This window comes from Drosophila bipectinata, chromosome 2L (assembly GCF_030179905.1).
Source record: "Drosophila bipectinata strain 14024-0381.07 chromosome 2L, DbipHiC1v2, whole genome shotgun sequence".
NCBI lineage: Eukaryota > Metazoa > Arthropoda > Insecta > Diptera > Drosophilidae > Drosophila > Drosophila bipectinata.
Window position 1 is genome coordinate 25663355 of NC_091736.1, and position 27715 is coordinate 25691069.

Here is a 27715-nt window from a genome sequence, read left to right on the forward strand (position 1 = left end):
CTGTTGATTATTCATACGTACATATATCGTTGTTTTTTTATGCAGATGCTTACAGGAAATATTCAATTACTAAGTATTTATACATATACTAGTCATATATTAGACTATTAATATCACACAAAGGGAAAGCAATTTAATATATGAGTGCGAGGATACACGTCTTTGCAAGCTAACATCCTTGGCTGATAATTTTTGTAATTATTGTATATTAGTCCCAAAGAAATAATGCTTCATATATTTATGTACATACCAGTTTATCATTAAATTTTCAAGAATACAATTTAAAGAATTTAATATGTATATTATCAGGTTATAAGTATGTATGTATATAATTAAACAAATTATGAAGATTAAAGACTGAGTTCAACTTAATATCTGTGAAAATCTTTAAAATTAAAACACTTTCTATTGGATTTCGCATTTATAAAGTCAAACTGCAACTCTAATAAGATAAGATCAACCAGCATAGGGAACATTGAAATCCTAAACTTCGTTTTTTTAAATAATGATTAACGTTCGTATTTTATAGTATTATAAGAAAATGTAGGTAGTTACAAACATTTCCGAAGAATCCCGAATATTCAACGAATCAGGCATGGACGAAGGCCGCACACGAAAGACTTCAATGCCAAACGAGTTCTTCAGTTATTTTCAAATTGTTGATAAGGGTGGACTTCGTGGCGGTGGGTTTATTGCAGAGCGTACTCGACGACATTGCACTCGACGCGGTTCGGTTTTCGTTTAAGTTCAACACACATATGTACATGTATAAATTTAAATTAGAAGTGATCAAAAAACATCTAACTTATTCAAAAAACAAATAATTGTTTTTCCAAAAAACTCAAATTTTTGTGAAAAAAAAGTCTACGATATGTACATACTTAAGAAGTGGTATAAAAACAAACAACATGAATGTACATATGTACATATTTAAATAATGTAATTTGGAAAATATCTTAAGGTGTATAAAAATAATTATGTTTCAATAAACTAAAGTCAAAATAATATATCATAATAAACAAAACCGTTTTCGTCTAGCTAGCTTTATAAAAAAATCATGCATGAGTACGTATTTTCATATATTGAATATGTTTATAGCATATGTATGTACATGTCTGAACTTATCTACATACATACATATGTATGTATTAAGGAGTCGGAATTTTTTTTTGGGTTATCCTTAACGTACTTATGCTAATAAACATAAGTATATTTATAATTTCTAAGTATTAGCTTTTATGTATGTAAATACGTAATGTATGTACGGATATACATACCTACGTACATATATTAGTGCGATTAGTGCGCGTGTGCGTCCTTGCTATCGGGATACACTATTTTTGTTTAGCTGTTATCGTTGTAAAAATTACATGTACATGTTCAGTTTGTGCACTATGTACATGTTTAGTATGTACTGATGCGTTTTTAAAATCCTATTTATACATTTTAATCGTTTTTTTTTATAAAAATAAAAAAATTCCTCTCCATCCATCGATACATATGGATGTATGTATGTACATACATACACATTTTTCGGAAAAATTAATGTCCCGGCACGTACTTTTATTAATTGATATATGTACACACATACATATATAGCCACTAAGCCGTTTCTAAATAAAAAAAAACCATTTACATGCAACATGCAACTTGCACATTTGAATGTACATATTATCATATGTATACATACATAAATATATGTACATATACTTTTATGTGTTTTCATATTATTCATGGTTTGGAGGTGGTTCATACCCTGCCGCTCAATTGAATACGTTCATGATCACTGAGAATGTACATAATTGGACTGTAAATTCCTTACTGATATCCCAATTGTCATGACCTTTTCTTTAATATTATTGATTAGATCCAAAAGTTTAATTTTCGTCTATGTATTGTACATTTATTTAATTATTTAAAAAACTCATTATTTACTTAATTTTTTGTAATTAGTTAAGTTATACCCTTGCAAAGGGTATTATAATTTTGGTCAAAAGTGTGCAAAGCAGTGAAGGAGAAATCTCCGACCCTATAAAGTATATTCTTGATCAGGATAACCTCCTGAGTTGATATGAGCATTTCCGTCTGTCGGTTTCTACGCGAACTAGTCTCTCAGTTTTAAAGCTATCGACTTGAAACTTTGCACACACCCTTCTTTCCTTTGCACGCAGTATATAATTCGGAACGGCCGGGATCGGCCGACAATATTCTATAGCTGCCATATAACTGATTAATCGGAAATGGTATACTGGTATGGTATGGTATACTTCGGTGTTTTTAGAGTTAGAGAGTCAAATTTTGTATGAATGCTACTTTTAGCAAAATAATACATGTTAAATTTTATAAGGATCGGCCGACTATATCCTATAGCTGCCATATAAGTGATTGATCAGAAGTGACCCAACTTTTGTGAAGTTAAAAAAAAGGAAATCGAATAGTCATTTTCAACCTTATATTTTTGCTAAAAAAAATAATAAACTTATGAATTGTTTGCTATGAATAATAATAAGGAGGGTTTGTACTATGTTTTTTGTTTTTGTGGGGTCTTCATAGTTATATGTACTTTACTTTAAAGTAAATCGTCTCAACAGTAAAAATTTACATAGAAATCTCGTTTTTAAAAAGGTGTAGAAATTGGGTCCAGAATTGACACTTTCATGCACTTTTTTGGAATTTGAGTTTAAAACTCATAACCTCAAATTCAACAATTCTGAATTGTGTGCAGTATGGAAGTCAGTGGAGACTCAATCATCTAAGGAGACGGCAATTATCGATTTATTTCATAATTCATAAATTCAAAAACTCTGAATTGTGTGTAGTATGAAAGTCAGTGAAGACTGACTCTCCTTGCCTTCCAAGGAGAAGGCAATTATGGATTTATTTAAAATAAATATATTAATATATCAGAGAACAAAATAAAAGCTTGTGAGGATGCTAGTAAAAGAATATGCTATCGCTTAGCGGCAAACGGAAGAATTGCCGATCAAATGCAAAGATATTTTAAAGCAGACATTTTGACTGTGGGTCGATTAAAACCAATCTTCCTAATCAGGCAATTCGTTCAAAAGTTATTCAACAAGAATTTTTTAAATAACTTTGAACGGGTTTGTTTGATTTTAAACCTTATTTTTACAAACATTTTTATACCTTTGCAGAGCATATTATAATTTTGGTCAAAAGTATGCAACGCAGTGAAGGAGACATCTCCGACCATATAAAGTATATGTATGCTTGATCAGAATAAACCTCCTGAGTTTATATGACCTTGTCCGTCGGTCTAGATTTTGTATTGTAATAAATTTGTTTTATTATAATATTCTCATAAGGATCGGCCAACTATATCCGATTTTTGCGATATATGTATATCCCGTTTTAACTGCAAGTGTATATAAACATCGGCTCTGCCGGAAGTTAGCTTTCCTTTTTATACCCTTGCAGAGGGTATAATAATTCTGTCCAAACTTTTTTTTGCAGAGGGTATTATAATTTTGTCCAAAAGTGTGCAACGCAGTGAAGGAGACATCTCCGACCCTATAAAGTATATATATTCTTGATCAGGATCACCTCTTGAGTTGATATGAGCATGTCCGTCTGTCCGTGTGTCTGTCTGTGTGTTTCTACGCGAACTAGTCTCTCAGTTTTAAAGCTATCGACTTGAAACTTTGCACACACCCTTCTTTCCTTTGCACGCAGTATATAAGTCGGAACGGCCGGGATCGGCCGACTATATCCTATAGCTGCCATATAACTGATTGATCGGAAATGGTATAACTTTGGTGTTTTTAGAGTTAGAGAGTTCAAATTTGAAACGAGCTTTTTTTGGTAAAACATTACGACATGCCAAATTTCATAAGGATCGGCCGACTATATCTTATAGCTGCCATATAACTGAACGATCGGAAATGGTATTTGGTAGAAATATCAACTTTCGTATTTTTGAAGATAGAAGCTTGGGACTTTTTTTTTAGATTTTTTATTGTAATTAATTGGTTTTATTATGATGTAATCATAAGGATCGACCAACTATATCCGATGTTTGCGATATATATCCGGTTTTAACTGCAAGGGTATATAAACTTCGGCTCCGCTCGAAGTTAGCTTTCCTTTCTTGTTCAATTTTAATTTTTTTCAAGTTGCCATGGTTGGTTATAAGGGTAATTCGTGTTTTATATTTAAGTATTATTAAAAAGTATTTATTAAAGAGGTATATCTTATATTCGTTTTACGAAATAATTCATAAGGCCTTGAACAAATTTGTTCCGGAAGTCCCAGTATCACTGTCTACCAAACCACCTTGGTATAATAAACACCTTTCTCGTCTTAAGAACAGGAAATCCAGAGCTTACAAAAAGTTTCTTAAGTCAGGATCGATGTGCCATCAGTCAAACTTTCTTTATGTTCGCAACCAGTTTATTATTCTCAACGATCAACTTTATAAGCAGTATATTATGAATTGTAAGGTAAATTTTCGTAATGATCCTAGCTCCTTCTATTCTTTTGTCAATATGAAACGTAAATCAAATCTTTTTCCTCCGTCCCTATCATATAAAAATATTTCACATTCTTCTGAGCAAGGTATTGCTAATCTCTTTGCGTCATTTTTTCAAACCACTTATTCGTCCGATTCTTCTTCTTATCCTTATAAATTACCACATACAAACATTTACTTTTCAAAATTTCGAATTCAGGATCTGTTCGAAGCTCTTTCAACAATAGATATATCATTCTCTGCTGGTCCTGACAATGAACTGAACTGTCCTGAACTTGAGAAACTGGTTACTTTCCACCTGCAACATTTTTGTAAAAGCATTATTTCCACTTCACAGCATGGTTTTGTCAAGCATCGCTCTACCACAACTAACCTTCTTGAATTCACTTCGTTTATCCAAAGAGGATTTCTGAGCCGCATGCAAACTGATGTGGTATACACTGACTTTAGTAAAGCGTTTGACTCTGTGAACCACCATCTCCTCCTTCATAAGCTGTGTCTTATGGGGTTTTTTCCACATATAGTACAGTGGTTGACCTCTTATCTATCGAACTATCGTGTTTCCCTAATTAACGATCTTGGAGTCACTTTTGACAACAAGTTGTCCTTCAACGAACACATATCACTAACAGTTAATAAGGCAAGAGGTGTGCTAGCTTTTATCAAACGTTGGTCTAAAGAATTTGATGATCCTTTCACAACTAAAACTCTATACGTATCGTTGGTTCGTCCTATCTTGGAATACTGTTCTAGCGTTTGGAGTCCGCAATACTTTGTTCACCAAAGGAGGATTGAATCTGTCCAAAAGCAGTTTCTGCTATTTGCGTTAAAAAAACTAAACCTACCTCCTTTAAAAGAGCGCCGTACTTGTGCTATACTATCTACTATCTACTATACTATCCCTAGATTTAACTAAATCCAAAATTATGGAATATCATTTAACTTAATTTATCCTTACTTTTAGTTATAATAATCTAGAACAGTGGTCGGCACCCCAATACATTGATATGATTTTACCGCATTAGTGTTAGTAACGAATAGCAGAAAGTAGGCTGTGAGCATGACGTTTCACACATGTATACTGTGTGTGTGTGGCAGAGCTCGGGCAGAGAAATTTCCTATGCCCCCGAGATAGGGCCGTGCCGACCTCTGATCTAGAATAATAGTTCATTGATAATAATTAATAAATACTGAAAATTAATATATAAAATTACGACGTATACAAGGTAGGGAGTGAAATCGTTAAAAATTTTTATTCGAATTTAAGTAAAAGTAGCGACAAATCCATATTTTAGGGATGGCATGCCGGTAAAGATATGGTTTTTCTCCAGGAAGGATGGGTCTTATCCGAATACAATGGCGAAATGTGTAATTGCGTAGTGTCCTATTTATATATATTTGGTGATTCATGTTTTTTTTTTTAGGAACGTTTTCACTTTTTTTTATATTTGTTTTTTTAAGAAATTAAATTTTTTTTTTGTGGTAAAACTGTCTTTGGGGTTTTTTTCGGTTGTTCACATCCCTGGGAAGAGCAAATGGCTTAAAATTGACCAAGAATCATTCGGTTGTGAAGGCTATTATTTTCAGTTTTATTATGATTTTTTTTTCAGTTCAATATAATCATGACTGATCTCAAACCATTTTTGTGCCAGTCAATGGACAAAGGAGATCACCTCAGCTTATAAGAAAAGGAAAAGCGCCTGCATTTCGGCGGGTCTCAGCTTCAAGCCGTAGATTACAACATTCCAGGGGCAATAATTTTTTTTGACGAGGAGAAGAAGAACGACCCCTCATCTCTAAGCTGAACTAATATTTTCGCCGCAATTGCACTCCGCTTCTGAAAGACATCTGCTTAGAGCAGTGGGGGGCAAAACGCAGACTTGTTTAAAATTTGAGTGTTTGCGTAGCAGAAAAAAAAGGGCAGAGCATTCACTGAGAAAAAAAAAAAGCGCATTTTTTTTTCATTTTTCGTTAATTCAAAAACGGGATTGTGCACTAAAATATTGTATTTTATTTAAAAGAAAGCTTTGCTAGCAACAGTTCTTTAACAAACTACGCTTCCCTTACCCTTTATTTTCTATGGAGAAAACTTGTTCCAACCCAATTTCTAAGAAAACATTTCTCATTGGAAACATTTTGATTTTTAAGTTTGGGCTGTCAAATTAGTCAAAATGAGAGCAAACGAGAGAGCTTCTAAAAAATTTGAGAAGGGTCACACTGTCAATGTGCCGGCAGCGCTGCGGCCAATTTGGCTGGGCAACCAAATGGAGGAGATCTGCTTATAGGAAAAGGTTATATAGACGAGCTGGTGAACATACAGACGCAGTCTATGACTCCTTAGGACAAGCCAATCAGCATTATCAAAATAGTACAGCGAAGTGTGGATCCCGAATGCGGTAGATGCGGAAAGAAAAGACACAGAGAAAACAGTTTGGACCATGATACAATTATAAAAGGTAGTCCATTCCACTGACATATCGTTCGGGTTTGGTCCCTTAATTTCAAACTGTCAAAAAATTACTACCTTGTATAATTGTATCATGGTTTGGACTGTCCGGCCAGAAAAATGAAATGCAGGAAATGCGATTAAATTGGCCAATTCGCAAAGACGCAAAGAAAAAACGAAGACGCACTGAAAATTCGACAATAAAGGCTATATGTGGTAATATTGGCATTAGGACGGTTAGCTCCAAGGATACTGGTCCATTGCGAGTAGGAGATCAGTCACTACAGGAGGTAGAAATCCCTTGCAAAATAGGGGGCTATACAGTCGATATGATTATTGACTCAGGCTTGAAATACAACCTGATAAGCCAGTCATATTGGCAGAAACTTTGTGGAGCAAAAGCAATAATGTTTAACCTTCTGGTGGAATCTTAGTTTCGCGCTTACGTTTACTCAAGGCGCTGCAGGTTCTTGAAGCCCCGATTTCTTTGCAGAATAATTCAGAACTGATTGCTAAGTTTTACTTAATCGAAAAGGATAAATAATCACTGTTGGGACGCGACACCGCCATTGAACTCAACGTTCTAAATCTTGGTTTAGACGTAAATCGAGTTGAGAAGGGTGTTCCATTTCACAAATGGCACAATTTGATAGTTAAGCTCTCCGTTGACGAGTCTGTAATCCCGGTACAACAACCCATGCGACGAGAACCAACAGCGATGAAAAGCAAAATTACTGATAAACTCGATGTGGCGTTAAATATGAATATCGTTGAACCCGTGTTGGGACCAAGCTCTTGGATTTCTCCAGTCGTAACTGCTTTTAAGGACGATGGTGACATGTCTTGATAAGCGACGGGCCAAAGCCATACGGTGCGAAAATTATCCGTTGGCAACTTTCGATACGTTCATGACGAAACTTAAGGAAGCCAAATGTATTTTTCGGCTGGACTTAAAAAAAAGCATATTATCAGTTGGAGTCTCATCCAGCTCCAACTGATAATATGCTTTTTTCACCACATTTATTATACACCGTGGCCTGTTCTGCTACAAGTGTTTAATGTTTGGGATAAACTCAGCTCTAGAGATTTTTTAGCGGTTATGCGATAACAAAGATTAGCGGAAGAATTGTAATTGCATTGCCCAAACGCATTTAATTACATCGACGATGTCATAGTATTTGGGAATAACTTGGGGGAACATGATAAGTAGCTGGAGGATGTTAAGAGCATATTTCGAGCCAACAACGTGCAATAAATGCGTGGTAAGAACTCAGAAATTTACACTTTTGGGCCACATCTTGTCGGACATGGGTAATACCCCATTGGGTATTGAAGTCGACCCAAGAATAAGGTAGAAGTACGCAGTTTCCTGGGCTTAGTAACCTACATTGGGCTGTTTGTGCTCGAGCTTCTAAAGAGTCGTGAAGTATTTTTTTGGGGCGACGAACAAGAAGAAGCTTTCCAAAAATTGAAGACGCAAATTGCCAAAGTGCCGATATTTCAACTTACACGATAAGACATGCCCAATTGCGGACGCTAACCCAGTGGCATTAGAGTCCATATTGCTACAGTTTGACGAGGGGCAATATGGACTCAATAATATGTTTCGCAAGTAAGAGTCTATCACCGGTAAAAACCGTGCTAATGTACAACGTCACCTCACATGGCACCACCCCCCACGGAACTGATGTTTAACAGGGTTTTTAGAGATAAAATACCAAGCATAAAGGGTCTCATTGGTGAAGCGGTGCACTATGGGGAATTTGACCAGTTTTTGTGACAAAAATTAATAACTCAAGATCGGAGCAAGATATTTGACTTCTGTTTTTTTTTTCATGGGGTAATATTGACCAATATCTTTTACCAATAGAAAAATAGAGGGCGTGGCACCACCCTTTTTTTTCTTAGCCAATGTAAATTTCTGCAGATTTTTAGAGTACTTAACTAGTTCTGCGACACGCCTTTAACAACGTATTACAGTTTTAAGAAGAAAATCCATCTAAAAAAAGACAATTAATAATGTATAGAAGACATATATTCTCCCTACAAACCTCTTAGAAAAAGTCCAGCTCTTCGTTCCCCAACTCAATATTATATTGATGTTCAAAATGCACAATATCAAAGGAGCTTTCATCCTCACCCGCCGTGGTGCCATCGGGATTTGATGAGTCCTCTAATAGGTCCACAACCTCTAATGGAAGACACATTTTTTTGTGTCCCTATATTCTTCTATCTAACTTCACTAGCGAAATGATCGGATCATTGCCCTTCGCATGAATAGGCAGTGTTGTCCTACTGGCTTCTTGGTTTTCGGAAAATTTATAAGAGTTTTAGAATTCAGCCAAACTGCATGATTCCGGCGCTACTGACTTAAGATTAATGAGCACCTCCTCCAAATTTGCGTCAAGCGGTAGCAAATTTTTTTACTCGCTTGGTCAAAAATATCGCTGTACTCTTCAAAATTCACTCCTGAGATGGAATCTTTAATAAAATGAAAGACAACATACTCCTTTGCGACTTTTCTCTTTGCTTCGAACCACTTTAAACAACTCTGTGTTTGCCAAATTAAGGTTATGTCCTAAAAATAAAAATTGTCGCATAATCGGAAAAAGTGGTATTTAAAATTACATTCATTCGAACAAGAATTTAATACTCTAAAACACACAATAGGTTTCGTTGATGGACTCTTCTAGACTCACTTTAAATCCCTTATGGAACATGAGACTTCATCCAAAATATGGAGTGGCAAGGCTACTTACATTTTTGCTCGCTTACGGGGACAACACGGTTTTATTCTACAAATGACGATCACAAACATATAATACAAACCACACAGATTGGTATTCATTAAAAAAAAAGTTGTTATATTGTTTAGATTTTTAATTCTAGGCTCTCAAACTTTGTTAACAAAACTTAATATTTTAATAGCCTGTGCTTTGCAATTGCAATTGCTCCGCCCGAAGATAGCTTTGCTTTCTTGTTTATATTTAAAATCGAAAATAAAATTTTTTTTCTAATTCAAACTCATAATTATTATATATGTATATCATATATCAAATACATTTTCATAATTATTTTTTGGAGTCTCTGCTTTTAGGGTTTGTATATCGGGTTTGACATATGGGTTACTTTGATGGCAAAAAATGTTGAGGTAATGAAACGGAATGTGTGGAGTGATTGAGACGCCTTGTTTTATATTTTTTTTTCCATCGATCCAATCTATAATGGTTTAAAGAAATGTGATAATTTATTTAAATTGAAGTCAAAGCTGTTTAAGGTAAGGTGGGAACATAGAATAGAAAAACGTTGAATGCGAAGGGTTCGACTGTGACAACTCCACTAGAAAAAGTTTTTTGCAGAAAACAAATCTCGGTTGAATTCACAGAAAACTTTGGTTGTAAAAATTTACTTGGTAACGGTAAACACCGGAGACTGCCTGAATAATACCCTATCGCAATTTTATCTGTCTTATTACATCGTTCTGTCTTATGCCAGTTATAAAATAAATGATTGAGCTTGATACAAATTTTTTTTATTAGTATATGAATTCTTAAAAAGCAATTAACTTTTGATTTATTTATTTTCAGCTCACTTCAAGGAATTAAAGCAGCTTTAACCGGAAGACGCATTAAAAATCAAAAAAAAAAAAAAATTGTACATGTAAATGTTATGAGGCGCACATAGTCAAAATAAATATTATTGAAACTACGGAATATTATTTTTAACATTTTTTGCCACCTGAACAAAAAAAGTTTGTTCTTTGATCTTGTTTGTCTAAAAATGTTTCCTTTAAAGGAATTCGTTTTTTTATTTTGGTTTTGGACTTCATCAATATTCTTACCAAAGGCTTATAGTGAAACAGGATTACAAGGGGTACCCACATGGATGTAAGTATTTGTTGTGAAAAATATACGTTTTTGTTTTCAACGGTTATATATATTAAACATCAAACAAAATCAAATATATATTCTACGCCAAATAAATTTACTCTAGCAAGAAAAAAACTGTAGGATCCAAAGCATATAAAAGTTCGAGAAAATATGTACACATGGCTGCGATACCGAGGCAAATTTAAACTAACCAAAACAATTGTACTTTTGTTCCGATAAACGCTTAAATTCTCATTGAACTTAATAAGAAGACCTGGTCGTGATAACACAAGAACAGGTGACATACGCTTTTACAGAGTCTACAAAAGACTCTGAAATCGTCTTAACAAATGTTGCTGGAGAAGAACAAGCACGACCAGTTCGATCAGGCGCTGGAAAATGCCTGATGCTTCGTCCAATCTCACGAAGGCACCGATCCGAAAACCAGGTGGTGGATGGTGTTGCTCAAGTCAGCAAAAGGCCGACATCTTTGCGAACAGGCTAGAAGACAAGTTCAAGCCTTTTTAATTAACTCTTATAGGAAACCAGATTGTCGTTTAAATGGTTCTGGATAGACCTTTTCAAATGGAGCTTCCGAGAAATTTAGAAACCTTCGCTGAGGTCGTGGCCCAGATCGGAAAAATAAAAAAAAAAAAACACTTTAAGCTAAGACCTTCTAAATGACAATTATTGTTCTTTCATTTAACAGCGTTTTAATTTATTTATTAATTTCGCCAACGGACAAATCCTTACATGGCTACATAATAACAACTTACAACTAATAAATAATACTAACAAAAACTTAATAAATGCCTAATTAACTTGCGTTTTAACACACCCTTATCAGAGCCCCACTCAATTCGGAGGCTAGGCGGCAAGGAATTAAAATAAGAAAGAGCCCGCTCTATCGGCTCATTTAAAAGATAATTGGCTCTATGACACTTGACCCGAAAGGGGGCAAAGGTACGAAGATCCCTTTGAGGAACATTAAAATTAACGAGTCCCAACAAAAAAGGACAATCAATGTTATCAACGATTAAATTATTCAAAAAAGTTAACGCTGCCAGTTTACGCCGATCCTCCAACGTGCAAACATTTAGAAGAAGGCAACGGCTCTGGTATGAAGGAACAGGATCCTGAAACCTTAGAGGCAGAAGTGCAAATTTAAAAAATTTTTTCTGGAGTCGCTCAATTCTGTTGGAACGAACTTTGCAATCCGGATTCCAAATGATTGAGGCATATTCTAGCCTCGACCGAATGAATGCAGCATAGACGCTGAGGCTCGAGTATGGACTTTTGAACTGGTTCACGTGCCTCTTAACAATGCCCAGCATAGCATACGCTTTAGGTAAAATATAGTCTAAGTGACCAGAAAATTTAAATTTGCTGTCCAATAAGACACCAAGGTCTAACACCTCTTCTTTAGTTGACAAATTATAATTATTGATGGAATAACCCGTACAGATTTCAAGAGACCGCCTACTGTAACGGGTAGACATACACTTAGATAAGTTTAATGGAAGAAGATTGCGGGAGCACCATGAGTAAACTCTGGATATATCCTCCTGTAACAAGTAACTAATTAATGCAGTAATTAATGCAGCCAATCGCTTTATAGATTTTAAGGTCATCCGCATACATTAAAAAGTGCGAATGACGAAAGCATGACGAGATGTCATTAATGAAAATGATAAATAGAAGAGGTTCAAGAGAGCTGCCTTGTGGAAGACCAGAGGAGGGGACAAATGGACTTGAGATAGCGTCTCCAATAGAAATTTGGCAAGGTCGGTCAGCCAGATAAGACTCGAACCAACTTAATAGGCAGGAATGAATACCTAATTTATATAATTTGGCCAGAAGGGCAGCATGACACACTTTGTCGAAGGCTTTGGAGAAGTCGGTGTAAATGGCATCAACCTGAAATCGGTTTTCAAAAGCTTCAAGGCAGTGCTTAGAGAAGACAGCTAAATTAGTGGTAGTGGACCTCCCAGGCAGAAAACCATGCTGGTTGGGGGATATGAAATTGCGAGCCAGAAAAGTCAATGTTTTAGTTACTATCCGCTCCAATATCTTAGCGACGTTGCAAATTTTGGCTATAGGTCGATAGTTGGTAACATCGCACCTACTGCCACCTTTGTGAATAGGCGTTATAGAAGGAATCTACCAGAAGAGAGCGAAAAGGAGAACAGCAGTTTAAGGGGAGTAGAAAGAGAAGCGATACTCCTCTTAAGAAAGAATGGGGAGATACCGTCCACGTCAGGTGTGAGCGACTCGGTCAAATGTCTAGTGGCTTCAACTAGGTCACCGTCCAAAACGTCCATGTTACTCACATTAAGAAAAGGCTCAATGCTAAGAAGAGTTTCATGATCACTCCAAGGAACCTTCGGCTCCAAGAAGAGGCAAAGTATTTTGCAAAAAGATCAGAAACGCCCTGATCCGAGTCGGCTGCTAAATTACCATAACATATGGAGTAAGGTATGTCCGATTTTGACTTTTTGCTATTAACAAACCGCCAAAAAGCTTTAGGATTGGATCGAAGGCTAGCTTCGACATCGGATATATACTGATTGTAGAGGAACTTATCAAGGAAATCAAATTCCCGCTTAAATTGCCCGTACAGCTCTCCTGCTCGAGTCTCACCTGTCATTATAAATCGTTTTTAGTTCTTATCCCTTCTATTCTTTAAGTTTTTCAAACCTTTTGTATACCTCACAGGGGCATAAGTATCAATAATATTAAAAAGGGCAACCAAGAACTTAGTATAACAATCATCGATTGAGCCATCCGAAAAAAGGGAAACCCAATCAAAGGCTGAAATAGAGGCGTTAAAAGGTGACAAGTTAGTATCATTCAGATGATAATATGGAATGGGGGAAGCAGAAGGCAAAAAACTATAAAACTCAATATTAATTACCAACGGCTTGTGGTGCATATCACAAGGACTTAATGGTACATTGCATAATTCTACTTTACTATTAACCAAATTATTTAAAAATATAAGATCAAGAATTTTGGATAAATCATTAAAAATATTATTTACTTGGGAGAGGCCCAGACTTAAAATATCATCTAAAACTACAATTTCATGACTCTGGTGAACGTTACTAGGTAGCATGCAGGGAGATTCCGGGTCCCAAGACCAGACAATGGAACTCAGGTTGAAATCGCCAGCTACCATCAAGGCGGTAGGGTCCGACGTTCTAGCAGAGACACTAGTGATGTTTTCCATATGCGCATGATATATACTAAATGCGCTGTTCGGAGGGATGTATGATGCAATGATGACGAACGGGCCATGGACGCCCTGGATTGAAACCGCAAGCTGATCCAGTAAAGGGTCGGCCACCGGAAGGGGCAGTGGTGTAGCCTGAAGAGATCGACGGATAACGATGATCACACTTCCACCTCGCCCACACTGGGTACTGAATGCATCTCGGTCCTTTCGAAATACATGGTACAAATTAGCCTCGAAGAACTCAGAGGAGCTGAATTTGTCATTGAGCCACGTTTCCACAAGGATGATTACATCAAAATCGCAGGCAGAAGAATTGAGGAATACCATCCGGGTCTTGGTTCTCATTCCCGATATATTTTGGAATAGAACTTTTAGGCTTTTATTAGGGTCCGAGGACGACGAGTAGCTACAGTCCAAACTGGGAATTGGACGGCAAGGCGGTGATGGTGAAAGCTAAGGTTGAGCTATTTCCCAATCGCATGGAAATCTGCTTCCCCCACAATAATACTCAAACCTGGAAAGCCGCAGTCGTTATACAGGATTTGATCCTTAAACTGGAAAGTGTATGATTTGCCATTCCAAGTAGCAGTTTAACTTCCGAATGGGTCACAGTACACTCGAACAGCTACATCGTGTGGTTGACTTCGCTCTGGAAGCTATGGAGAGCAAAATGTACGGTGTAGCTGTCTTTATGGACATTAGGCAAGCGTTTCATCGGGTATGGTACAACGGTTTGTTTTGCAAGCTAAAGACGATTCTGACGCCACAGCTTTTACTTCTAATCCAGTGGTCGGCACCACAATACATTGATATGATTTTACCGCATTAATGTTAGTAACGTATAGCAGAAAGTAGGCTGTGAGCATGACGTTTCACACATGTATACTGTGTGTGTGTGGCAGAGCTCGGGCAGAGAAATTTCCTATGCCCCCGAGATAGGGCAGTGCCGACCTCTGTTCTAATCAAAAGCTTCCCTTAAAAGAGGACCTTAGCTGGCCCAACATTGTAATCCCTGTACAATTCTGATATCCCTGATTCATAGGGTTGACGATTACAAGATTATCATTGTAACATCAATGCAATTTAAGTTTTTCGATTTTTAAAGACACAGAACCATTCTAAAGACACAAATTATGCTAAAGCAGAATGGTATGCTCTGTTAATCAATAATAGATAAAGGTAGATAAATCAATAAGAAATAAAGAATCTTTCATAGTTAAATGGGTTTCTATGAGTTATAGGAGCGTTATATTTAGTTTTCCCATCTTTTAGTGGTAGGAAGGGGTGATAGTTAAAAAATCAAGGTACTTAATGGTACCCGAATGGTACATGCAGTCTAAGAAGATATGCAGTAAAATATAAAAAAATCTAACCCTGAGCGAAATCATATTTTTGAGCGAAAAAAAAATTGAAATAAAATATAATGACAATTCATAATTCTTATTTTTTTACTCAGAGAATAATGATTATTTTTTGATTTTTATTTTTCGATAGAATGTTTATTTTCTGATTTTAATTTTTTTGCTCAGAGAAAAATCATTATATTGTAATTTTTAAAATAAATATCATAACAACAATCATTATTTACGGATCAATTTTTTACAGTTCTACATTATAACAGAATATAAACAAATCGAAATGAACTTATAAGAGGGTTCGACAACTTTAGAGCCCAAAAAAGGTGCTGTTTTAACCATATTTTAAAACGGCTTGATTTAGACAATTAACGTTAATTAATTATGTTTATGTATATTTTAAGAAACTTTCATAAAACTTATAAAATAAAAAATCATCCATGGTGCAGTGGAACATAAACCGCTAACACCGTCGAACTGTTTACACAATAGCGTACGTAATTCTTATTCTACACCAGTGCACTGGTGGGCAAATTCTCATTTTCCATATTCGGCATTTCCGACATTTTCCGGCTCACTGACAGTGTGAGCACCCTTTTTTTTTGAGAATATAATAATATAACCCAATTTATTATAATATAAAGTCTAAACAAAAGTCCCAAACTTCTATCTTTAAAAATACCAAGTTGGTATTTTTACCAAAAAACATTTCCGATCGTTCAGTTATATGGCAGCTGTAAGATATAGTCGGCCGATCGTTATGAAATTTGGCATGTCATAATGTTTACCAAAAATAGCTCTCATGTCAAATTTGAACTCTCTAACTCTAAAAACACCAAAGTTATACCATTTCCGATCAATCAGTTACATGGCAATTATAGGATATAGTCGGCCGATCCCGGTCGTTCCGACTTATATACTGATTGCAAAGAAAAGAAGGGTGTGTGCAAAGTTTCAAGTCGATAGCTTTAAAACTGAGAGACTAGTTCGCGTAGAAACACACAGAAAGACACACGGACAGACGGACATGCTCATATCAACTCAGGAGGTGATCCTGATCAAGAATATATATACTTTATAGGGTCGGAGATGTCACCTTCACTGCGTTGCACACTTTTGGACAAAATTATAATACCTTCTGCTAGGGTATAAAAACTAACTAAAACTAGCAAACTAGCTCAGCAAATTTAAATATATAAACTATATAATATAAACTAATGAAAAATACATTTTATTCAGATAGAATAAAATAACATGCTTCACAAAACAAGAGTAGTCAGAATTTATTAAAAAATTAATGGCTGATTCATTCATCGGAATATTTTCGAAATTAATTCGAATTCATAGGTGAAATTTTCACCCGATGCATTCAAATATATTTTGCATCCAATTCGTGAAAAAAAATGTTGATTTGACTTTGGATCATTGTTTAAAGAAATTTTTATATTTTTAATATTATAATGAAATTCACTGGTCTGTTCAATTATGTATTGTAATGATACGCCAAGAAAAGAATAATGTTTGATCTAAGTTTTCGTTCCTGTAAAAACTGGCTTTGGTTTTTTTTATTTGACTTATTTTTTTTTTGCCACCTGGTCTAAAAAACAGCCAATGTGGGAATACAATCTGCTTAACCTTGTTTCAACAGGAAAGAAGGAAAGTTACGGAGCGAGAGCGCGGTTAACGAAAAAGGAAAAATGGCGTCGCTGTACCAGATCGAAAAATTGGATACAGGAAACTATGATGTGTGGTCCAGCCAGATGTGTGCTTGGAGTCTTATCGGAGAACCAAGGCCGATCGAAAACTGGGAAAACTAACCGGCAAACTGGGATGCGCAGAACGAAAAAGCGTTAGCTATAATAGCACTCAGTGCAAGGTCGACACATTTGTGTTACCTGAAGAGTTGCTTTGCATCTGTAAGAGCATAGCAGCAGTGAAAAATGAGCATGAACCAAGATAGAAAGTTCAGTAAGAAAAGTAGCACTTTACAAGAAGTTGCTAGGTCTTCGTATGACGAGCAAATTCTGCTCCCCAATTGCCAAAGAGTTTCGAGAACTTCGTTATCGCAATGGAACGCGATAAGTGGTCGACTTTCGAACAGTTGTAGATTAAGCTTTTAGAGAAGGGGCAACGTAGAGGAATTGAACGTCAAATGCACAACTAGCATATTAAGCATATGCTCCGCAGAAGGCTGAATGGCAGAATAGGAAGGCGAAAATAAAATGAAATAACTGCCAACTGGGAAGTACCAACTGGTGCGTAAATTCCAGAGCGACGACACATATTTGTTGTGCCGTATGATGTTTACACGTTACACACCTTATATGGAGGATATAAATTTGGCAGACCACCGCGTTCTAAAGGCAGTCAGCAAGGGTGACGTGGTGTTCCAGACACGATCGTGCAAGTTGAAACTGGAAAATGTTCTACATGTCTCTGAGATGAAAGGGAATTTCGTGTCAGTATCAAGGGCCATTGAACGAAGATCAAATGAAAGCGACTGTAACGCAAGGAGGAAATAACTTTGGACGCATACAAGACAAAAATGTTAGTTATGTTTGAAGCTGATGGAAATCGATGTTTCGCAGCAGGACACGACGATACGGTAGCTTGGCATAATAGATATTTTCTCCTAAATTATGCAAGTTTGGCTAACATCGTGAAAAAAAGGAAAGGTAACAAGCATAAGTATTTGTAAGAAGTAGCAGAAAGTAGGGTGAAACAAAAATTAAAATTTAGAACTAAAATATAAAAATAATACAAAAACAAGAAAGGAAAGCTAACTTCGGGCGGAGCCGAAGTTCATATACCCTTGCAGTTCAAACTGGATATATATCGCAAACACCGGATATAGTTGCCGATCCTTATGAAAATATGATAACATAACCCAATTTATTATAATACAAAATTTAAAACAAGTCCCAAACTTCTATCTTTAAAAATACCAAAGTTGGTATTTCTACCAAAAACCATTTCCGATCATTCAGTTATATGGCAGCCATAAGATATAGTCGACTGATCGTTACGAAATTTGGTAGGTCAGATTATCTGACCAAAAATAGAATCTGTACTAAGTTTAAGCTTTCTTCAAAAACACGAATGTCGGGTCATTTCCGATCGTTCAGTTATATGACAGCTATAGGATATATTCGGCCGATCCTTATGAAATTTGACATGTCCTTATATTTTGCCAAAAATAGCTCTCACCTAAAATTTGAACTCTCTAATTTTAAAAACACCAAAGTTATACCATTTCCGATCAATCAGTTATATGGCAGCTATAGGATATAGTCGGCCGATCCGGGCCGTTCCGACTTATATACTGCGTGCAAAGGAATTTTGCAAAGGTATCATAATTTAGGTCAAAAGTGTGCAATGCAGTGAAGGATACATCTCCGAACCTATAACGTATGTATATCCGGTTTTAACTGCAAGGGTATATCAACTTCAGTCTTTGACTTACACTCCGAGTGTACGGTCGTCTTGCATACGTTGATCTTGTTTGTTATCTTTCGTTATTACGATCAGCACATCGTGCTATCTAAATAAAGATCTAAAAGTTTTGTCGATTGAAAGTGCATATTATCATAAACATAAAACGTCAAAATACAATTACTGGCAATGCTGTAGCATCAGCCGCTATTAACAAAATGCCACGTCAAAGGAAAAATATTACTGTGAACAAAGCTCTTCGTGACGAGTTCACAAATTACTATCGTCCGCTTCAAACTATTGAGGACAACAACAACATTAATGACGTCGTAGAGGAACCTGAAGTCGTCCCAAAAGAGGCTACTAAAATGCCACCTATTACTGTCCTTAAACAGACTGCCAATTTCCTACATGATGTTCTCATCCGCATTAAAATAAGTGACTACTATATCGAAACCATATCTATTGGTATCAAAATATTCACCACAGGTGAAGAAAACTACAATAAAATTTGCACTCCGCTGCGTGATCTCAAATGCGAATTCTATTCGTACGATTGGAAAAAGACCAAACCTTACAAGGCGGTACTTTCTGGTCTTGACAAACTACCCAATGCTGACGTCAAAACTTTGCTTAATAACATGGGCCTGAACATGTTATTATTTTTAACATTGAGGTAAAAACAATTGAAAAAACAACAAAAAATTACAATAAGCTATTGCTCTATGTAGTCTATTTCGCTAATAAAAGCATCACTCTGCACCAGATACGCAAAGACTACATATATATAAACCATACCAAAGTACGATGGGAGTACAAAAATCAAGCAGCAAACTGACACAATGCTACAATTGCCAGCTTTATAGAAATGGATCCATGCATTGCGCTGTAAAGACCTCTTGCGCCCACTGTGCCGGCCCACACAAGACCATTGAGTGCCCTGACAGCACCAAACTAAAATGCGCAAACTGCAAAGGGAATCACCCGACCCTCAGTGCCCTTGCCGACTTTCTTATCAGTCGCTTCTCCAACGACGATCGTCCAGCGGTAATCGTTTCATCAAACCGAGGTACGAGAACCAAACAGCTCGTGGAGCAAACCGAAATATGCTCGTATCAGCTGTACCAAGACAGCACTCAACTCCGATTCGAATGCCAAATCTTCCTCAAGTTTCATACCCGAGCTACAGAAATGCAGTCGTAAACAACGACTCAAATCCACCGAGTTCTCCCGACCTTTTTACCATCGACGAAATCACAGCTCTTACGACTGAGCTCATAAATAAATTGAGTGCCTGTCCCTTAAAAAAGTGAGCAGTTCAATATAATTACTCAACTTGCTATCCAATATGTGTACTCCAATAAGTAAATCACTCACTCATATTAATATCATGGCTTGGAACGCTCGTGCCGTCAGTAGTAAACGTCTTGAGTTAGTTAACTTCCTCACTAAAAACCAAATCCATGTTTGTCTTGTTAGCGAAACATGACTAACGGATAAAATTAAACTGTCTATACCAAATTATAAAGTTTATCGAAATGATCGTGGTACTACAAAAGGTGGAGGTGTTGCGATTATAGTAGAGAACAGTATTCAGCATGAACAAATCAAAATTATAAAGACCCATCTTATAGAAAACATTGCTATAAAGATAAACATTGACTCCAATAATTCTCTTAAAATATACTCAGCCTATTTTCCTGGTGCTTCAGCTAAATGCCTAAACAATCCATGCTTCAGCTAAATGCCTAAACAATCCTGAAACAATGTTCAGGGCCGACCTAGTTAAATTTTCACAAATTGATGGCCATTACATATTGGGTGGTGACTTGAACTTCAGAAATCGATTATGGAATTGTGACAGAGCTAAATCGTTTGGAAATGGCCTTTTTGTCAACAGGAAAATTTTCGCTTTTATACTCCAAAGATCCAACCTATATACCAGCTAACTTTAGTAGCAAGCCTTCAACTCTTGACATTTTCCTTACAAATTCACCGATAAATTTCTCCGAGCCAATTGTGCATACTGATCTCTCATCGGACCATTTACCAGTACTTTGTAAGTTTACTAAAGGAGTTCATTGCAAAAATGTTACTTGCAATACTCCAAAGCCAACCGGGAAAAATTTAAGCTTAACCTCAATGTTGCAACCAATCTTGAAGCTCTTTCGGATTTTGAAGCGGAGCAAGAAGTAATAGATGTAATGGTCAATATTCTTCAAGCTGAAATACATAATGCAATAAATCAGTGTACCCAAGTGCCTGTTAGGCCCATAGTTTTGAAAATTCCACAGTGGATAAAAAATATAATCAGTGTTAGAAACACAAATCAAAGAAAATGGATTAGAACCAGACAACCCATCTTTAAGGCTAGGGTAAACTATTTGAACCAAATGATTCGCCAGAAACTATTTGAGCTTAACAATGAAAAATGGAATCTTAAACTGTCTAAATTGGACAAGAATTCCAGACCATTTTGGAAGCTTACTAAAATTATTAAGTAGAGTTATCATTATCTGAGTAGACTTTTGAAAAAATCGAAAATTACCTATACCAGAATACCTATGTCTATCGACACACGTAGGATTTTTTTTTTATTTTGCTTTTTTTTTTATCAACAATTTTGTGACGTTTTTTGTTCGTGAAAATTGAAAATTTTGTTCGATCACTCACTATTTTGCAAAAAATCAATATATCGAAAAAATCCTACGTGTGTCAATAGCCGTTGGGATACAGAAACTAACAAAACTTGACTTTTTGTTCTAGATCAAAAATTAAGGACGTTAGGTGTTCGGCCATGGACCCCCTTTAAAAAAATAGGGCCTACGAATAAGGGCTGCAGGGCCGCCATTTTGTTTTCGATTTATTAAAAAAAATTGTGTAGTGTATTGTGTAGTTTGTGTAGTGAAGTCTATTGTGTAGTTTAAATATAATATAATAAAACCCCATTTACAAATTTTCGATTAGCTGTTTTTATTTGGCCAAAAAAAATTCCAGAAAATCTGCTTTTTTTTTCGCCAGTTACTCAGATGTCCCCCTTAAGAACAAAAAACAGTTCATCCCAAGTTTCTTTCACAATAATATAGTGTTTACCACAAGAGCAGAAAAAGCAGATATCTTAGCAGAAATTTTTGAATTAAAACATCGCATTACTGACAGTTTCTTAGACTATAATACCTCAACTCAAGTCCAAAACACTTTAAGCGAATTTAACAATTTGAATGACCTAACATTCACACCTGAAATCACTATTGACGATATTTAGGATATTGACGTCATAATAAAGTCACTAAAAAATAACAAATCACCTGGCATTGATAAAATTCCAAACATTTGTCCAAAAAATTTACCAAAAAAATGCGATAGACTTTTTTGTTCTAATCATGAATAAATGTCTTCAAATTGGTTATTTCCCCTTAAACTGGAAAATTGCAAGAAATGTTCCAATTCCTAAGCCAGGGAAGCCCCCGGATTGTCCAAACATTTACCGTCCGATAAGTTTCCTATGTGGTTTTTCAAAAATTTTTGAAAGATTAATTAAATCTAGGCTCAATCTGCGTGTGGAAGATAATAACATTTTACCCCTAGTCCAATATGGCTTTCGTGCTTTTCTGAACTGTATTCACCCACTTGATCAAATCACTAACTATATAAAGGAAAGTTTTGCACGAAAAGAGTCAGTTGGCATGGTGGCATAGAAGCTGCTTTTGATACTGTTTGGCACCATGGTCTAATCCAGGGGTGGGCAAGCCCATGGCTCCTCGGGCTCTCAAGGCTCCCTCCGTTATTCGTAATTTTTGGCGTCAGCAAATCGGTCCAGACGGTCGGGTCGCGCGGCCAGTGAGTCGTGGAGATTTACAAAAACAATGCTACACAAATTTCGAAGCAGGTGCGGACCCGACTCCTCGGTCCCGAGTTTGCAACAACAAAAAATAAGGGTGGGTTTGCGCACAAGCAACTTAAAACAAAAACAATTTTAAAGCGAACTGCGCAGTTGTCGTCGACTTCTGCACAGCCAAAAAAGTTTGGAAGTCATTCTGTGCAGTGAATTCAAGACAATAATAAATAAGTTACAAAATAATAAAAAATTAAATGTACTGAAACTGTTTTTGTCAGTGTATTCTTTTTGCTCGCACATTCTGTCTGGCTCGTGGCAGCGACGCATCGCGACGGAGGTGGTTGTTGTTGTAATTTGTTGTTTGGCCGAGCTGCGGCTCCGACCGTTAGATTTCGTGCCCACCACTGGTCTAATCCATAAGCTTATCTTTTGTAGCAGCCCAATATATTTAACAAAGATCATCAAAAGTTTTCTCTCAGATAGGTACTTTTGCGTCAGTCTTGAAGGTACCAATTCGTATAAAAAATTAATCAAAGTAGGTGTCCCAAAGGGCTCTGTGCTCGGACCAGTTCTTTATAACATTGACACCTATGACATCCCCCTATTTCAAAAATGCCATACACTTATATTTGCCGACGACACAGCCTGGTTTAGCTCTGGCACTACTTATAATTCGATAGAAAACGAGCTTCAAATGTCCTTAGATGCAATATCTTCTTATTTTTATAAGTGGAAAATTAAAATAAATGCCTCAAAAACAAAATCAATTTTCTTCACCAAAAAACGGAAACTGTGTTTTCTGCCAAATAGTGAACTTAAACTAAAATAACACTGAAATTAAATGGGAAAACTCCATAAAGTATCTTGGCATTAATTTTGACAACAAAATTATTTTCAATGGTCACATAATTATAATTATAATTAAAAATGTTTTTTATTTTACTATTTTTCTATGCGACCAACCGTCTGCATTTAAAAGCAGATATTAAAATGATCGAAGCACTCATCTCTCATTCAACAAACAAATTCAATATTCGCAAATCCTATATCGCACATCCGCGTGCTGACAGGTCCTTCCTTTCCTAGTATTACGCTAGTAACCACGAAGCACCAGTCTTAGTTTTATCTTTGTTCTTTAAGCCCTTTGAGCCAAGTTTTACCATTTTCTTGGGTTATTAAATTACAAATATGAACAAAATAAATATTAAATAAACAAAAAATAGAATATTATAGTTGTAAAGATAGTTAACTAATAATATAATATATATAATAATAATAAAACTAATATAAATTTTTATTACTTTTTTTTTCATTGAATATTTATATAATTATATAAATATATTATACTATAATATTTTTCAGTATACCGACATGACTTGGAAACAAAATTTCTCGCTTTAAGGTATTGGTGATTTTCTGCACTGGTATTGGAGTTTGCTCTGCCGTATGCTGAGCTTGGGCACCCCTGAACTAAACAATTGCTGTCGAAAATCAAAACAAAAAGTTTCAGGAGACGTTTGTTCTCAATTTTATTTTTAATTTAACGCGTAGGAACATAATGTTATGGACACAGTGATTCAAAAGGAAAACTTTTAAGTATGCACTTTTAAAACGTGCTAAACGTGCGTGCAACCAGCTGATTTTAATTTCTAACTTCGCACCCCCGAAAATTTTTGTAAACTCATTAGTTATCACTTGTTTTTATCAAAATACACTTTGTGTTTTTAACTTTTAAAAGCACCCATTCCAATAAAGTTGGACAATTAAATTAAAAAAATATACAAAAAATTAAATTGCATAAATATTTTTTATTTATTTTTTTTTAAAGATATTTACGTAGAACCCCATATTTCAATTTGAGATTTAATTCCGGCTCCTCGTGCCGAAGTAAATTTTATTGTGACTGTCGTGGAACCAACTCCACCGGACGTAATTTCAGCGCTCGCACCACGCATACGTTTTAGGTCCGTTATTTGTATATATGTTATTGTCTTCGCTGTTCCAGCTTGCGTTAATGTGTATGTTTTAGTTACGGTTTGAAGCAACATTTTTGATTTCGTTATAGTCTCCCGGGCAATGAGAGTATCAGTTGTTGCTTTGCTACCATAGGTATAATCATTACCTTCTCCCCCACTTCCGCCTAGACCATATATTGAACACGTGGTGCTCAATAATATTAATACGACGCTGCAGAGGTACATTTTATTCGTGACTTTTGGTGTAGAGATGAAACTTTACTGTTGAGATTGGCGTGAGGAGGCCTCGTTTTATAGGTTTTTTTGGATACATCTTGACCCACTTTGATAATAAAGAAGCCCCCGATACCTGAAAAATTATATCTCAGGCAAAAGGCAACGTTTGGTGTAAAATTGTTTAAGAAACATGAGAAGAAAACAAATTGAAATGTATAGAAACGTGTCTGATTATTAGTGAAAAGTGAAAGCAGACAGATAGACATTGTGAAACGTAAAACATGTTTATCATCGGCCCCATATCTCAACAACATCATTTATTTCATAACCTCGTTTTGACTGAAATAAAATGGTAGCGCCTTTGGATCCGGGCCCACCAGAGAGTAGTTCAGCGGTGGCTCCATTCTTTTCTTTTTTATCAGTTATTTTTACAGCCGTTATAGTCAATGCATTTAAGTTATCCTAAAAAGAAACCAAACTGACAATCAGTGTTATTTATTTTCATGTGGAATATTACCTTCTGCTTGAAAACATATTTTTTTGTTTGAACAAGACCAACAAAAAAAGGTTTTGACACTTTATCCTTAGCCAAAATATAATCGTTTGTGGATATTTCTCCCCAAAGGTAGTTATTAAAGGAAAAAATCGGTATAATGTAGGCTGCGAAAGCCAATAAAAAAATAAACCGTCTCTTCATTTGAACAAACTTGTTTCATAAGCCGACCTTTCACAACTGTTTCGACCTATAATAATGTATGAGCTTTTATTGACAAACTTGATTTTTAAGTTTTTAATCTACAAGTACTTTTTTGATTAGAATCTGAAGTTTGTGAACATTTCCACTTTAAATTAATTGATTAGGGGTTATTCGTTACAAAAAGATTTGTTTTTTGTTTTTAATTCTAATTTACATAAATCGAGCTCAATCCGATAAATATTTTCGGAGCTATACATTAATTTTCAAGCTGATGACAGAGGGTCATAAAGAGAGCCGGATAATTTTGAACGCTTTTTTTCAAAACAGTGTTTTCAAAGACGGTTTAGTGATTGGTCTAAAATTTGTATACAACCTTCATGGATATAATCCTTGGATAATATCCTTGGATAAGATAATGAAGAAAGGAAATAATTTTTAAAAATTTATTAACATTTTTTTTTTTTTTTCGACAAATGGAAAATTTCAACAAACGAAGTTTTTTTGATTTTTTTTTTTAAATCCCTTCATTATCTGAATTTATGTATTTTTTAAAAGAAGCAATAAAATGTTTAGATTTTGGATATTTTGAAGATAAGAGGAAAGCACAATTTTTTCGAAGACGTTATTTACAACGTTCGTGATATTATATTCTTGAAAGTAGTTTCTACTTAAAAAAAATAAAACTGGTCCTGGTGCGATTTTTGCTTTCACAACTGTGTTTAACCCCCTAAGTTACTTTATCTTATCCACAACTAAGGAGACGTCGAAATACTTTTGAAGGGAAACAATGACACATGCATGTTTAAAACAAGAAAAAAAGCTAATTTTGTGCTGAGCCGAAGTTGATATACCCTATACTCAAACGGGATATATATCGCTAAAATCGGATAAAGTTGGCCGATCCTTATGAGAATATCATAATATAACCAATTTATTACAATAAAGTAAAAAACAAATGGATAAAAATGGACATTCTAAAAAAAGTTCCAAACTTCTATCTTCAAGAACACCAAAGTTGGTATTTTTACTAAACACCAAATACCATTTCCGATCGTTCAGCTATATGGCGCTATAAGATATAGTCGGCCGATCGTTATGACATTGGTTAGGTCGGTTCAACTGACAAAAATAGAATCTGTAGAATAGAATTTAAAATATTAAAATTTCTTAAGTTGTGAGATAGTTGGTGAACAAACAAACAAGCAGACGGACACGGTTATATCGTATCACGGAGAGGTCTTGTTTAAGTTTACTTTATAAGGCTTGGTCAAAAGTGTGCAACGCAGACTCTATAAAGTATATATTTGCTTGATCAGGATCACGTCCTGAGTTGATATAAGAATGTCCGTCTGTCTGTTTCGGATATGGTGTTTTTAAAGTTAGAGAGTTCGGATATAGCAAGAGTGATATTTTTTTTTACAAAATAATACGATCTACCAAATTGAATAAGGATTGGCCGACTATATCCTATAGCTGCCATATAATTGAACGATCGGAAATGACCCAACTTACATACACACAAATTCAGATAAATAAAGGTAGTAGTAAAGGGGCTTTAGTTCTTTTCCCAAGCGCAAAAGTATACAAACTAGTATACAGGTTAGTAACGGGTACCGGGTATAATATAGTCGGAAAACGCGACTATAGCCGTTATTTGTTGTTTTCTTTCAACTTGTATGGTCCCTAGGGGACATTAATCCAAATTACATTAATAACATTAATGGGTTAGGTCGCTTAATAAGGCAATTTCTCTATCCAAGCCTACCATCCACCGCTGGCTTTGGAAAAACGCCCTAGTTTCGGATGTCATATCCCGCATAGTTGGTCTTTACTTTTGCTGCGATAGTTGATAGTTGCCGCGCTGTCCAGGATAAAATGAGATCGTTAATGAGACAGACGGATTGAGAAAAGCAGATTTAAAGATTTAATCACTGGTTTTCGCCAAAAACCGTAACCCAACAGGATAAACCACCGTCCGGAACACCGGTACCGACTGATATTGCAGTTTTCGAACCTGCCAAAAGCCCCTACAGCAAATTCTTCCATAAAACATATATTTGTTTCTCGGATGTCTCTGATATTTCAGAGATTAATATCTCGGCTTTCATCAAAGACAAATAGTACAAGAAAGGACGGCTGTAGTCGTGTTTCCCGACTATATT

General features: G+C 35.7%; 3 protein-coding genes across 5 annotated transcripts in view; 1 reads left to right on the forward strand and 2 right to left on the reverse strand.

Annotated features, from left to right (window-relative positions):
* Positions 1-640: 640 nt before the first annotated feature.
* The window catches only part of Wnt5 (Wnt oncogene analog 5), a 122902-nt gene continuing 95827 nt past the window's right edge, over positions 641-27715 (forward strand). For 2 of the 3 annotated variants that reach the window (XM_043211566.2, XM_043211568.2), the window contains exons 1-2: positions 641-1065; positions 10523-10822. In XM_043211566.2, the coding sequence (XP_043067501.1) occupies positions 10716-10822 (107 nt within the window). In that variant the 5' untranslated portion in view covers positions 641-1065; positions 10523-10715. The remainder of the gene's footprint in view (positions 1066-10522; positions 10823-27715) is intronic. The other variant, XM_043211567.2, reaches the window with a different exon arrangement.
* On the reverse strand, positions 24453-24945 carry LOC108133769 (probable salivary secreted peptide). The gene has a single exon (XM_017253834.3). It carries the CDS (start codon positions 24863-24865, stop codon positions 24497-24499), a length of 369 nt encoding a protein of 122 aa, XP_017109323.1. The 5' UTR covers positions 24866-24945; the 3' UTR covers positions 24453-24496.
* Positions 25069-25604, reverse strand: LOC108133770 (uncharacterized). Its single transcript, XM_017253835.3, has 2 exons — positions 25374-25604; positions 25069-25318 (listed from the first exon to the last, which is right to left on the reverse strand). The coding sequence occupies exons 1-2, from the start codon at positions 25551-25553 to the stop codon at positions 25145-25147; spliced, it is 354 nt and encodes a 117-aa protein (XP_017109324.1). The 5' UTR covers positions 25554-25604; the 3' UTR covers positions 25069-25144.